This window comes from Ceratina calcarata, unplaced genomic scaffold, assembly GCF_001652005.2.
Source record: "Ceratina calcarata isolate Rehan_Ccalc_2016 unplaced genomic scaffold, ASM165200v1 scaffold517.2, whole genome shotgun sequence".
NCBI classification, from domain to species: Eukaryota; Metazoa; Arthropoda; class Insecta; order Hymenoptera; family Apidae; genus Ceratina; species Ceratina calcarata.
Genome location: NW_017176301.1, coordinates 324037 through 338088, shown reverse-complemented (window position 1 = coordinate 338088; position 14052 = coordinate 324037). Strand labels below are relative to the sequence as shown.

Here is a 14052-nt window from a genome sequence, read left to right as displayed (position 1 = left end):
TAGAAGTAGTTGTTCTATTCGAAGTTCGTAACAAACGTGTTCGCGACCGATAACAAATGTAAATAATGTAGGCTAGAATATTAAATAATGATTAAAACGCATTCTCTTTGTTGTCCGTACATATATACCTATATACACATGTGTATATAATAAACAATGAAATAAACGACACATTGTGCGCTACGCGAATTATGTATATATATATCTCGTAATACTTTCTCTCGTTAATGCAAAGAGCAAACCATAAAATTAGGAACATGGGAATTAGGAAAACCGTCCTCGTTTGTATAAGGATATGTCTTCTATACAGGCATTGTTAAATGAAATATCTCAAAGAGTGAAACGTTATTCCCTTTACCGTTCCTGTACCACCCCTTCCCCCAGACGAAATTAAATGCCACTCGTTTTTATAGAAAATAATTGCTGTCTTAGAAGTTGTATAGGTACTAGTGTAATTGCTCTAACTTGCCTGTTGTGCTCTATCCCTTCCATCGTAGCGTTTAAACTACGATCCTACCACTGTCTTAATTGTTATAATTGGAGAAACACATTGACAATGCGGAATTTCATCGAATGTGCCTAAAGGCGAATCTTAGATTAAACGCGCCGTCGTAACTGAAAATTGACGAAATATTTTCTTCTATTTCACGAAGAAGCATACCGCAGATACCTTGAGAATCCCCTTCAATGAATCGGAAACGATCACCGACATGTACGAAATAATTGAATTTATTGATCTTTGAAATTATCAATTAAAAGTGAAATATATATCTCAAAGTGTCGAGTGTAAAGAAAAAGAACAGCATAAAAGTTACACCAATCTGAGAATTGTGTCTGTCTGCCGATATGTTGCATCACCCCGAGTACATATTTCTTTTCCTTTTTTTTATGTACGATTAAATGAAAAATCTTACTTTCATTCTTCGAACTTCGATCTTCCGATAATTTGCGAGCACACACGACAAGATAGGGTAATATTTGTTGTTGATCCGACACAGTCTTAAAGGAGCTCGTTTTAGTATGAACCACTCAAAATTATAGATTTTGTTGTCTCCACTTCGTTCCTTGCTTTATACTTTGTTGTCCCATCAGTGTGTGTGTGTGTCATAGGTACAAACTTGGTAACTATTAACGACGATTCTTAACGGTAGACGGTGTCTAAGTGAACAGTCATTTTACGAAAGTTGACTCGAGATGATTATTTGAAAACACGCGGATGAGATTCATTAAAGTGGGTAGTACAAGTTTGTGCTCAATTTTACATTACTGTACGAAAGTGTCGCGTCTTTAGTACAGCAGTGCAACGTATCACTCCCAATGAACAGTTCATCGGATATCGGTAATGTTAGCCTTGCTACCAAAAATTTTGACTAGCTGATCCTCGTAATCGTCGATGTTACGCTTCATAAGCTCCATACAAGGCCCGAGCAAGCGTTCGAAAGCTTCAACGTCCAGGACTGAAAAAGATCGTGTCAGAAAAGAAGAGATGTACGTATTTACTGACGACGTACAGTATTCGACATCGATGATCCACACCCGAATAGAGATCAACAAAATAATGAACGAGTGCCAATGAACAAAGCTGGCTTAATAGAAACGTGTTTGTTAATGGAGAGAAACTTACAGGCCAGCTTTACATCGCCCACGGCGTAGGCCGAAGCAGCACGAGGTTTATGTGTCACCAGCGCCAACTCGCCTATGTACCCACCGGCGGGAACTCTATTAATCTGCAGCATTAAACAGAGTACCAAATGACATCTGTACAATTGACGATCTAATTAGTGCACTAGTTTCCTGGACAGCTATATTTGGTCTCGCACACCGTACCGCACTATCTGGGTCGGCAATTATATTATGCTTCACGTCGGAAAATGAAAAGCAATAAGTCAAGTGGTACCTCGATCTCGCGACCCTGGTCTCCGATTCTAGTGATCTTGATCACGCCGTCCTCGACGAAGTACATTCCGTCAGCCGAGTCGCCCTGCCTGATGATTTGCTCACCGTCCGCGTACTGCTTTGGTGCCAGCGCATCCGCCAGATTCATCCGTTCATATGGCTGAACATGACGAATTTCAGGAATTACTATTAATCGAATTGGGGCATTAAGATTAATTTCTACCGAGCCTATCGTTCCGCATCTTTAATCACCGAAATTGATCCTCATTAATATTTGGACACGGTTCAGAACGAAGAATAATTGATATCCGGCCAAACAACATATTTTGTCTTTTGATGTTAGAAATGAAAATTAGAATGAGGGTTACTGTGAATTAGCTCGTTACGAAATAATGAGCTACAAAATAAATGCAATTAGCTATAGCCAAACATTTCTTGGCAATCGGTACGGTTTGCATTCCATCCAAATTCAATAATACATCGGAGATGAGATTGCGAGCGATCAGCTGTTACTATCAATCAAACGGTGTGTTCGGAAATATCGACTAACCGTTTCCTTCAACGAGAATTTATACACAGTAGTCATCAAAAAGACGACGAAAATGCAAGTTTTAAAAAATACACATGAGACTTGTTCAGACTGTACACAATTAGTTTAGAAGATTTTAATTTGGCGGCCATCCAGCGCAGATACGGATCGTATCAAGAATCCTAGTTAATGAAAACCCATTATTCGCGAGATAGCAGAAGCCTCAAAAGTGTAGACTCCGGTAGCGAAGCGATAACGAATGTCAATGCTACCCACGAAATTGATTAAAAATATGGGTTTACACCGTTCGATTCTACGTTCTTATCAGAGAGAATCAAGAGTTTTAAAGTTTAGCTTAAACCGCAGCCTACGGCACTCTCCCATAAGACTTACTTCGAGATGTTTCAGCATCGGGACCTTGTCGATAAGGTCCTCGTACATCTTACGTTTCTTGTAGGCGGACTTGAGCAGAATACGCCGGAAAGTTTGCCTGTCCATGGCCCACAGCGTTCCGTTCGTGATGGCCTTGACACTGGCCGCTCTGGGCATATTGTAGAGTAACGCGAGCTCGCCAAAGAAACCGCGATTATCGTACGTGTGTATCAAGGACTCCACGCCTGATTGATCCTTCACGTACACTTCGAACTTTCCTCTGAAAGGACATGGGAAAATGTATACATGTGCTCCGTGATCGAATTCGGTTATTCTCCGAAGTTTAGCGATAAAACCGGCTGAAAAGGAATCTTACTTCTCGATGACGTAGAAATTGTCACCGTCATCACGTTGTCGGATAATAAATTCCCCGGGTTGCACGCTCTTCTCGAACATCGCGTCCAGCACGTCAGCCATTTGTTCCTGCAACAAATCCATGTGTCTGTGTGTGCACGCGTGCGTGCGTACGTGCATGTGCACGACAATAACACGCGTGTCGTGAATATTTCATGACCAGAACCGGAGGAACAATGTTTCCTGACGTTGGAGAACGGCGACGATATAATTGCCGTGAAATTTCAAGTCGCGTGGATGTAGATGGAACGAAAATGGTATATGCGGCATACTTGTGGCGTCCCAGTTGATCTACCGATCGCACCCCAGGCGATTACTAATGAAGTATACGTAAAGTAAAATTAAAAGTACGAGAAAGAGGAGACGCGGGCGACACGATTTCACTTAATCATCGTGTACTTGTGCGCGCTCCGGTGAAACCACTTGGCTCTTTTTTCTCTCTCTAAAGTAATTCATCCCTGAGAGTCTAATTCCCGGTTGAGCGGACTGCATGTATATACTCATTGGCATTTCCACGAACGGAGTTGGCGCGAACCCTCGCCGTCTCGGTCGCTCCGTATTCCCGTTTCAATTACGCTCACCGCCCAGAGAATGTACGTGGTACTATGTTTAACTTACCTCGTCCAGAGCCCGAAACATAAAAATATGCTTCACGCTGTCGCCGAGCCTCTGCCTCTGCTCGTCGCTCTTCGGATGGACCATCTGCAAAACCAATTAGTGACAAATTTTTTTTTTTCAATGCTTTGTTCGTCAACACATTTTGACTAGGCTTATGGAATTCTTTTAATTTTATACGTTTTATAGGTTAAGCTATCATTATTGAACAAGGTGTACGTATAGAATTTATTGAACATTCGTGCGTTACCTGCCCCGTATTTTGTTAACGGTTAAGGAATTACGATCATTGCACGACACGCATCGATATTATAAATTAATTGCAGCGTGACCGATCGATAATGTCAGGCTTGAATAATATACCATGCCCGTTATAAAAAGAAAGGGTTTCCCATTAGATACGCGTGGGTAGATTACACACCACGGTAAGTTTAAAAAAAAAGGAAGAAAAATCGAACTCCTTTGCGATCTTACGTTTGGTTTACCAACGGTCAATACCGGTAGCGTTGAAAAATATTTATCAAGTACCCGAGGAGCTCTCGCATACATAATAATCAATCCATTCACCTATTCATTCCAGAACCCGTCGTGGAATCGCAAAGAGAGAAGATGTCTTTTTCGTATCCCAACGCGGGGATAGACAAATCTACGTTCAATGAGGGTCCCTGTATATCGACTTCGTTTCATGTTCGTCGACTCCGACCAGTTCTGAGGACAGCTGATCTACCAGTGTGTTTCCGTCATAGTTTTTTAAGTCGTTGGTCCGTAACCGATATCGCGTTACAATCTTTGGACCAGATCTAACATCTGTTGCCAATAGAAGGTTCGACATTTCTGACTGACCTAGAGAACTCGCGTTTCGCGGGAACCTGAACATCGGCTCATCTGCATCCTAATCTCGCGATAATGCCTAATGACGTTTCAAACAGGCTTAATTAACATTCTCATTGATATGTTACTCCCGCGGTATAATCCAGTTTTGCAATAACGGCGAAAACTTTTGTACAAAGCGAAATAGGAAATTGGGAACGTTGACGTGGCGGAGGTGGCATCATCTAATTTATTTTGTTGAAAGCGGCGACGGAAGATATTGCAAATTTCTGTGAAAATAGTGATTTTGCTGTAGGATCGTTGATCATTTAACAAATATACATACACAGAGTAGTTTACCTGCAGTGACTCCCATTAATATTCAGACAGACTTCAAAATAGAATAACTTTTTTAATATCGGATCAAACGACTTCATTTTCATTAGGAGGCTTCGTTGTAGCTACGTTTAGGAGGGATGTATAATACATTCAACGTCATATGACGCTGACCAGTGCACCAGAAACGGAGTGCACCTAATTATCTACTTTGATGTTAAAGTTAGATGGTCTATTGGGCAGGATACTTGGGAATCATTCTGTTTTAGAATGATCAAGGTCACTAAGCTGTATTTCCCTCTATGTACGAATTGCGGAAGACTGTATGACCGTTCAGATTATCACAATCTCCTATTTATTAGGTATCAACTTTCGGAGATATCACGTCCAGACTCTCGCGTTACAAACTGTATGTGCGTGACCATTCTGACGGAACTGACACCGGAATTTTAGCAAGTTCAGCAATAAGAGAGCTATAAGTAGATATAATCATGCCAGACCCTTGAGAGAGAAAAGTGGATCTATTTAAATTTCGCGTTTGATCACATTTTAAACTGCAGCTTAAGCAGGAGGAGGAATACATAAAAGATATTGAGTGCCCGGAAAGTTTGACTGCCAATTTTTGGTAGGTGGCATTAGGACAGATTTGACAGTGATTGAAAATGAATGACGTGTGTGTGACACGCTAACAGATGATATTTCTGGAACGTTTAGAAAAAGATTCGCCGGGCACACGTGCATGCAATTGTGTAGCGTGATTCACGAGTGACGTAAAAACTTGTAAAACCTGGAACAGTTTACTAGACGATCAAGCGATTTCGAAAAGATGACCCCTCCAATTACTTCGAGCATATCGTATCAGCTCTCCTCACACGAGAGCCGATCGATTCGCCTTGCTTTAATCAAATAGGCTCAACAATAAAACACATATGCATCTATATAAAAAAAGACACGTGGTCACGCCTGAGAAAATATCGATAGCCTTGATCGGATCCAATATAAGCGATTCACGGAGAACCTCCAGGTCTTATTCACCCTATGAAACAATTTTTTCATTCTCTCGCGACGAGATAAATAGATAATTCGATTTAATCGCTATATAGAAATATTACAAAAAGCTCTTCCACTCGGGTTTTAACAGTTCAAGTTAGCCGATAATTAAGATCAACAGCGCCTTTTGAAATGCTTTCCACCATTACGGTCCCGGCGAAAGTTTACTGGTGCGTTCCGTACTCTCTCTCTCTCTCTCTCTCCCTCTTTCTCATTCACGAACACGCTCACCTGTACGTGTACGTACACGTACATCGTGCATATGTAAGTCACGTCGGTAGCGGGTTATCGAACACGCGCTCTGACGTCACAAAGGTACATCGCTCGCATCGCCGAGCAAAGTAAATCATCCCGTTTCGTCACCCGCGCAGCCTGAATACGCTGGGTGTCTCGATAAAAAGAAAAAATAAAGACACGGTAGCTTTCTATAAATTGTGCGTCTCGCGCGCGCGTTGCACATAGAACGCGTGCTTAGATCGGCGAAACGCTTTCCGGACGGTCTCGCCGGGCCGCGTCTTCCGAAGCCGATCGGAGGGCCCGTGTTGTTATTCGAACAAGCCATAAAACATCCATATTTAGATTTTATATACACGACGCACGTGTCGGTGTATATGTACCTCCGTCTACGTGAATCACACGTTAACCCTATCCTCGTCGCGTTCCAATCTACCGGAATAAAGGGTTTACTTTTTGGTCCCTTCGACTGGATCTAACTCAGAGTAACGGCACTTATATAGCGAGTCGTTCTCCGCATCGCGTTCGATCCAATCATATCGTCTGTGAAATATCAATCGATCATCCCGACCCAACAGACGGTATTCAGAGTCTTAAGTTATTCTAAGGCACGAGCTTAAGTCCCAGTTTAACAACCGGGAAACAAGTGTCGACTCAAAACATTTGCTTCGTAAAGTGATTCCTATTGGAACGTGATTAACAGCCAGTTTCCAAGCCCGTATGTATCCTACATAATTTTCTCTCGAGATAATTTACTCCATCCTACGTAAGACTAAATTTACATGGGAACAGAGTAGAGGGCGGTGAAACGAAATACCGCTGAAGATAATTAGAAGAGATTGGGAAGGAGAAAACGCACCTTAATTCCATCGTCTTCCTCATCTTCCTCGGGATTGTATGTTTCCGCGAAAATACTCTTCCGCCTTGTCGCGAACCTCCCAACCGGTGGCTCTGTAAAATGTGAAACAAATTTGATATTTTAAATAACTGTTTCATCTGTTTGCGACGCAGGTACGGTTCATTTAAAGACGAACGAAATGAAGAAAATTTTTAATTTTAAGCAGATGATAGAGAGCGGGAAAAGTCGTACCTGTTTCCATCGTCGTGCACATTTCGTGAATGAGTTTTTTTTTCAAACTCCTTGGTCGATGCAACTAAACACCAGGCGAATGTTCAAACGCTTAAGTACGCGCGCGGAGAACACGGATCGGATTTCGAAATCGAAACGATATAAAACACGCGCTCAGGTACGTCGCAGAACCTCGTTAGGAATACTCGATGCGATTGGAAGTCGCATCTCGAATGAAAATATCTAGCTTACCTTCGTCGACGGACTCCTCCGGTGTTGAAGAGGGGGTATGCGCAGGGGCTTGAATCAACTGTGTTTTACGGCTTTCCCGGAGTTGCGTGAAGAAATTCACAGCGTAGTCGATAATGTCCACCGGTTGCTCCAACAGATAACTGATCGTGAACTCCAACAGTACGTCCCGCAACTCGTCCGGCACTGTGATCTTACCAGCGTTGCGTTGACAGCTCATTTTTTCTTCCGCCAAATGATTTTCAGAGGAGCACACACTACAACGGGTATATCAACGCCGGTATATAATAAACGGGCTGCCGAAAGGAACTCGACTTAACGATACTAAATCTAATGTCACCGCGGTGATAGTCAAACACGAACTCTCTTTGCGTCACTTGTCAATTGCCGAAATCTCCCTTATCGCGTACTGTAACGAGGCCCAGGATAACGTAAACCCCATGCGTTCCACCCACTTTCGCCTGCACCGCTGTCCTACACTCACAGCACGGGCCCCGAGCGCAAATCCGTTCGAGAGCTTAATCCTTTCGACGGGCAACCAACGTTCGACGATTTTTTTTTCTTCGATCACTACATAAAGGTTGCGCGGAACATATGATGGGCCAGATCGGGATCGAGGGATGCGACACGGTCGCAAAGATGGCGACTACCTACTTCACGGCACGGGTCTTAACATTGACAGCAATCGAATCGCACTGAACATTTAACTGGTGGGCTGTAGGCAAATTGAGCATCATTGAATGCTCACAACTACATAGATTGCACATCAATCCCGAACTTCGATAGAAATAAAAGTTTAGATATGTCTAATAATTTTTTAATAATATACTGGCCCGAACGCGTGCCGAGGATTTCTCGAGCCAATGAAATCTTTGACGTTTAACGTATCACCGCGCACGACCCGCTCCTTATTGGTAGCGAACATAGACATACGAATTATTCCTATGTCTGTGGTACAGCGAATGTATCAAATTGATCAAATATACATGTATTGCGTTCCCGCTTGGGCCGCCACGTTGAATCTGCGACTTCACTCACGTAACATTGGCAAATTACTATATATTTCTGTTAGAATTTAGATGAATAAAATGAATGAAAACTGATCACGATGAAGTCGACCAGTATTTCATTTTCCTTTTGTATATACTATCAATGAAAAAGATGCAGGTAGCCGCGAGAGCACGTGTTCGGGCAATCAAATAAACCTTCATTAATTTAAACGATACCGAAATGATAACTGTATTTAATATAAAATAATTAGAAACCAATCCTTCACTTATTATGACGAAACTATTCTCTTGATATCGCAGCTAGCTGCCTAACTTTTACACACACGTCCTGTATCCTTCGTACACGCTCACTCTCGCGTCGAGACTCTCGACCTCGACTTTTCTTCACTTACACACGTAGCTGTACTAAGCCTGATTTTCATGAATTCATATATAAAAATAGACAAATTATTTATTTACCACAGACATAATTATTCCTACTCGATTCTTAACACGATTTCTAAGACTTTTGCAAGCTAAAAACAACGCAAGAGAATAAGACTGTTATCTTATTACGTCTAAAAAATGTAGTTTAATTGTTGACAGAGTTTATTGCTTCAATTTTCCGATATATATTTGAAGAAAAGTGTATCTACTTGGCACATTATTTATACTCTTCTTAGCGATATCTTTTCTTTAGTAACAAAATACTGAACGTTAAATACCTTAAAAGTGAACGATCTACGCATGCCCGAGAACTTCTCATACAGGTCGTCATGTTAACTCAATTACTATATATATATATATATATAGCTACGACAATTTTTGTAGTATATGAACATATCTAACGAGCGAGAGTGGTAATTATATTTCTTTGCATCATAGCCAAACTTACTTTTACTTCAATGTCATATCCATTTTGCCCCCGTGTATTTGGCATCTCCCATACTTAGTATCTGACGATTATAAAAATTCATTAACCTATGCATTTACAAAATGAGATTCTACAGGAACACACATACGCAGTTACCGGCTAACTCACTCAAATGAATCAAAGGTTGCGGAATCTTTCGTTTTAAAAAATATATCAATTCCATAAAGATAAGTAAAACCAGAAGTGACCAGTTGGTAATTTAACGCGTTATATACATATGGGATATGGTTGTTGTGTTGGCGCGTATTTGATCTACGCTCCCACCGGTTCCAATTCCGCTTCAATTATTTAGTTTAAATATGTATTGAAGTTATTGGACAGAGTCCAACTTATTACCCTTCGCGAACAACGGACTGAATCATTGATTGAGTTCTATCGATAAATTTAAGATTTGCACAGCTGCAACTTGTAGTTGATTTTCAAATTTCGGTTAAAGTGAAGAGTATCATATAAAATCTGTATTAAAAATAACAATAGACGCAGACCATTATTGTAGTTCGTATGTACAGTGATGTACACGGGATATCATCAACGTTTTGCTAACGTTGATGTGTATTCGTAGTTAGTCAAATCTATTAAACGAATAAATTCTGGCATTTGCAAATTCGTAACATCTGCCGAAAATATGCACGTAGTATATGTAATATAATGTACTATAATAAACATTTCAATGTTCTATTCTTATATAATTCTGCTTCTATCTATTTTAGCTTTATCAAAAATCATTTATACAGTAAGTTAAGTACATGCATTTAAAAATCTTCATAATATAAATATAGTAGCCTGTTGCCGAGGTATCCATGAGTAACCCGAGTGATAATATTCGCAGAGAGTTGATTGTTATCGGTATCATATTCCAGAAGTATCGATTCGGAATACTTCTCGATACCCGACGTTTACGGTATCGAAGAAAAACGGATGCCCAGATAATTAAAATTATTTGACTAAGGATACAACTGTGCTCGAGGCAGGATTATCTGTATGCGCAGTTAATATAATGCCCATTTCTCCGGATGAAAGCGAAACGGGTCGCATAAAACGTTGATTCGGATAAAATCAGCCTTTGTAAACAGATTACTGTTCATAATCGTCCGTCGAGGGTCGTCTTACGAACGGCCTGGCAACGTAATTCAATTCTCCCATTACATACGAAAGTTCCAGATGCGTCCGACAGAGTGACAATTGATTGAAACAATCTATGCATTCCAGCTACACGTGATGTAATTGAGCGGTTCACAGACCGGTTAACCATCGTGATTTAAACCACGAAACGTATTGAAACGTTCTCTAAATGTGTATTGGACGTTTATGAATATCCAAACGTTTGCACAGCGTATCATCTTTTATCAATTATTCAATCAATAAATATCATACTACGAGAATGTTTATTGAATTTTTTATATACATTTTATACAAATTACAGATGCCAGACAAATTAGAAAAAGCAATGCAATTAGAACAGAGTTTCAAGGATCTTTTCAGAAACGTTAAAAAATTCTGAGAGGAGAAGGAATGTAGATAAAACGTGATAACTATGTAAACTTAAGTGAAGATTAAACAAGATTCCTAATTGAAACAGAAGGAAAAGAAAGTCTCGAAGGAAGAAGGCACGTGGTACGCGCCACGTGTTTTGAATGATTCGGTTTATTTCCATAATTATTTCGATAAGAATTAATGCTGAAACTGAGGTGAAATGAAAGGAAGTAAGGGAAAAAAGGACGGGCAAGAAGCTGTAATATTTAGCTTACGTCAGCTAGGTTGATAAAGTCCTGAGCAATAACCAAATATAATGGGTTCCAGTTAAACAGGGGTGGAAGGGGGGTGCCGCGGCGTTTCTTTTAAAGCGCATGCTTCAGTGTCCTCCCGACATTTACGTTTCAGCTACGAACACGTCGTTTTGGATATTTGCCTCCGTGTGTTCATATATCATTCGCGAATTTCTCCACGTTTTTATTATTTCGCGGTGATTCAAACGGAAACTGAAATTGCATCGCTACTAAGCTTGTTATCACATTTATTTTGAAATTTACTTACAATTGCGATCGACTGAAGTTATCAATCTATAAATCCTTGAACTCTATATATATACTTACATTCCCGAGGGAACGTTAGAACTTTACACGTTACTGTGCGATTTCAATAAGACAATGGCTTTGAAGATCTCAGTTCAGTCACCGAAGGTGAAGTACACGGAAGATTACATTGAAGCGCAGTATGATTATGACACAACGAACGTTACAGAAGTCAACGATAAATATCTGGTAAGTGCATCGAAATCTTTTTTTTCTTTCAATTATTTGCAGAGAAAAATGATTCCCACGTTTGTTGTGACTTAAACATCGAAGCGGCACCCTACTAACTCCGTATGTTATTACTCTTTTTACCTTCGAGTAGAAAAAAAAAAATAAAAAAATATGACAGGTAGTCGCTTCACACTTGTTCTTTCCCTTTGCAAGAATTTTTGCTTAGATTACACAAATTCATTCCTGCATGGTATCAAATGTTTGAAAACTATCCGACGTATATAAGGAGACGATTTTATTTCAGACATACTCACATTTTTCTCGTATTTTAGTAGTTGATAAATAGAGAAATTCGAAAAGAAGCTTCGTTTGCTCGTTACTAAAAATGAAATTAGATTTTTTAAGGAACATCGTTTACAGAGATAGTTTGAATTTTCTTCGTTTCACATTTTACGATTATACGCATGAGTCGGAGACTATAATATAACAATATTAATAACAATATAACAAATATAGTATAAACAATTGTACATATGTACACGTGTATGCAGAGTTGTTTAGTAGACAAGAGAATTGTAAACTATATTTACTTAAAAAATTTTGTTCATTAGGAAACGGCGCTGATAATTACTATAATTTGATGCAATCCGTTTAAGGTTGGAAGGATTTTTTTAGAAAAATCGTATAAAACGATATAAATCCTTAAGATTTTGTATACATATAAAAATTCTTTTTTAGGGGAAAGGACGTAAAGTATAATAGAATAAAAAAAATGAGCTGCTCCTAACGATATGAATTTTAATTTTGGAAATGAATTTTTCGTATGTCTTAAAATAAAAACCTATTCCACGATATATGTATTGTACACCACTGTGTACTAGCAGAAAAAATACTTTGGATACAAATACTAACAATTATTACGTGTAATATTATTTGTTTTAAACAGTTCCAATCGAATGTATTCAGAATGTAAATGTCTGTTATTATTACAAATAATAGGTGACACCTGTAACGACGAAATTATTAATTAGAACTCAGCTGAAAGTTCCAAAACTTGGATTGATGTTGGTAGGATGGGGTGGGAATAATGGGTCGACTATCACAGCGGCGTTAATAGCGAATAAACTTAAGCTATCATGGGAAACAAAGAATGGCACTCAAAAAGCAAATTGGTAATTACGATAATAATAGTAATATTTCTATTCAGCAGATACGTAAATCGTATCTATTCATAAATGAATGGACATCTTGTCTTCATAAGCTATTCATTTGAATTTTAGGTATGGATCCTTGATCCAAGCGTCCACTGTCAGATTAGGCAATAAAGATAAAGAAGATGTGTACGTTCCAATGTCTTGGATGCTTCCAATGGTCGATCCAAATGACATCGTTATCGATGGATGGGACATTTCGAACCTGAACCTAGCTGATGCTATGCAACGTGCAAAAGTGCTGGACATTAATTTACAGAAACAATTAATAGAACACATGGTTCATATGAAGCCAAGGAAGAGCATATACTGTCCTGACTTCATTGCTGCTAATCAAGTAAATACTCGTTGTATTACATTCTTTCTAGTACCCTGTTTTATCCGAAATTATATACATTTCTGTACATGTAGGAGAATAGAGCCAATAATCTTATTCTTGGTTCGAAATTCGAGCAATTGGAACAGATTAGAAAAGACATTGCTGAATTTAAGGCTTCGAAGAATTTGGATCAAGTGATTATATTGTGGACTGCCAATACAGAACGATTCGCAGAAATAATTCCGGGCGTGAACGATACGGCGGAAAATTTGTTGAACGCTATCAAAAATGGTCACTCGGAAGTTAGCCCGAGTACAATGTTCGCTGTTGCAGCAGCTTTGGAAGGAGTAAGCAGAATTCAATTTTCGCTTTCTCAAACAGCATTTTTACGAACGTTACAATGTTTGGTCGTTCTAGTGTACATATCTAAATGGTTCCCCTCAAAATACGTTCGTACCAGGGGCAATTGAGTTAGCAGAGAAATACAAAACGTTCATCGGCGGTGATGACTTTAAATCTGGACAAACGAAATTGAAATCAGTGCTCGTGGACTTCTTAGTGTCTGCGGGTATCAAACCAGTATCGATCGTCAGCTACAATCACCTTGGAAATAATGATGGATACAATTTGTCTGCTCCTCAACAATTCCGATCGAAAGAGGTAAGGTTGATTAAAGAGTAGTAACTTTTAGTTCTATTCCATAACGAAATTTTACTGTTTTAGATATCAAAAAGCAACGTCGTAGACGATATGGTGCAGTCAAATAGAATTCTTTATGAACC

The 14052-nt window shown here is 39.5% G+C and overlaps 2 protein-coding genes across 4 annotated transcripts in view; one reads left to right on the top strand and one right to left on the bottom strand.

Annotated features, from left to right (window-relative positions):
* Positions 1 to 475: 475 nt before the first annotated feature.
* On the bottom strand, positions 476 to 8756 carry Pka-R2 (cAMP-dependent protein kinase type II regulatory subunit). 3 transcript variants are annotated; one of them, XM_026816458.1, is made up of 9 exons: positions 7938 to 8756; positions 7578 to 7831; positions 7116 to 7207; positions 3830 to 3913; positions 3174 to 3280; positions 2819 to 3077; positions 1898 to 2056; positions 1625 to 1727; positions 476 to 1457 (listed from the first exon to the last, which is right to left on the bottom strand). In XM_026816458.1, exons 2-9 carry the CDS (start codon positions 7792 to 7794, stop codon positions 1327 to 1329), a joined length of 1152 nt encoding a protein of 383 aa, XP_026672259.1. In that variant the 5' UTR covers positions 7795 to 7831; positions 7938 to 8756; the 3' UTR covers positions 476 to 1326. The 3 variants fall into 3 exon arrangements, with proteins under 3 accessions (XP_026672259.1, XP_017885779.1, XP_017885780.1); XM_018030290.2 differs by having other exon boundaries at positions 7578 to 8755; XM_018030291.2 differs by lacking the exons at positions 7578 to 7831; positions 7938 to 8756 and adding an exon at positions 7347 to 7567.
* A 1627-nt stretch (positions 8757 to 10383) lies between these two features.
* Inos (Inositol-3-phosphate synthase) overlaps positions 10384 to 14052 on the top strand; it is a 5210-nt gene continuing 1541 nt past the window's right edge. Inside the window, 6 exon segments of the mRNA XM_018030187.2 lie at positions 10384 to 11758; positions 12740 to 12912; positions 13021 to 13288; positions 13363 to 13617; positions 13688 to 13930; positions 13994 to 14052. The exon segment at positions 13994 to 14052 is cut by the window's right edge and continues 23 nt beyond it. Of these exon segments, the coding sequence (XP_017885676.1) occupies positions 11645 to 11758; positions 12740 to 12912; positions 13021 to 13288; positions 13363 to 13617; positions 13688 to 13930; positions 13994 to 14052 (1112 nt within the window). The 5' untranslated portion in view covers positions 10384 to 11644.

Coding starts and splice junctions, on each gene's coding strand:
- Pka-R2 (XM_026816458.1), bottom strand. CDS start 7,794: ATGAGCTGTCAACGCAACGCTGGTAAGATCACAGTGCCGGACGAGTTG. Junction 3,078..3,173: donor AATTTCTACGTCATCGAGAA/GTAAGATTCCTT, acceptor ATGTCCTTTCAG/AGGAAAGTTCGAAGTGTACG. Junction 1,728..1,897: donor ACCAGGGTCGCGAGATCGAG/GTACCACTTGAC, acceptor TTAATGCTGCAG/ATTAATAGAGTTCCCGCCGG.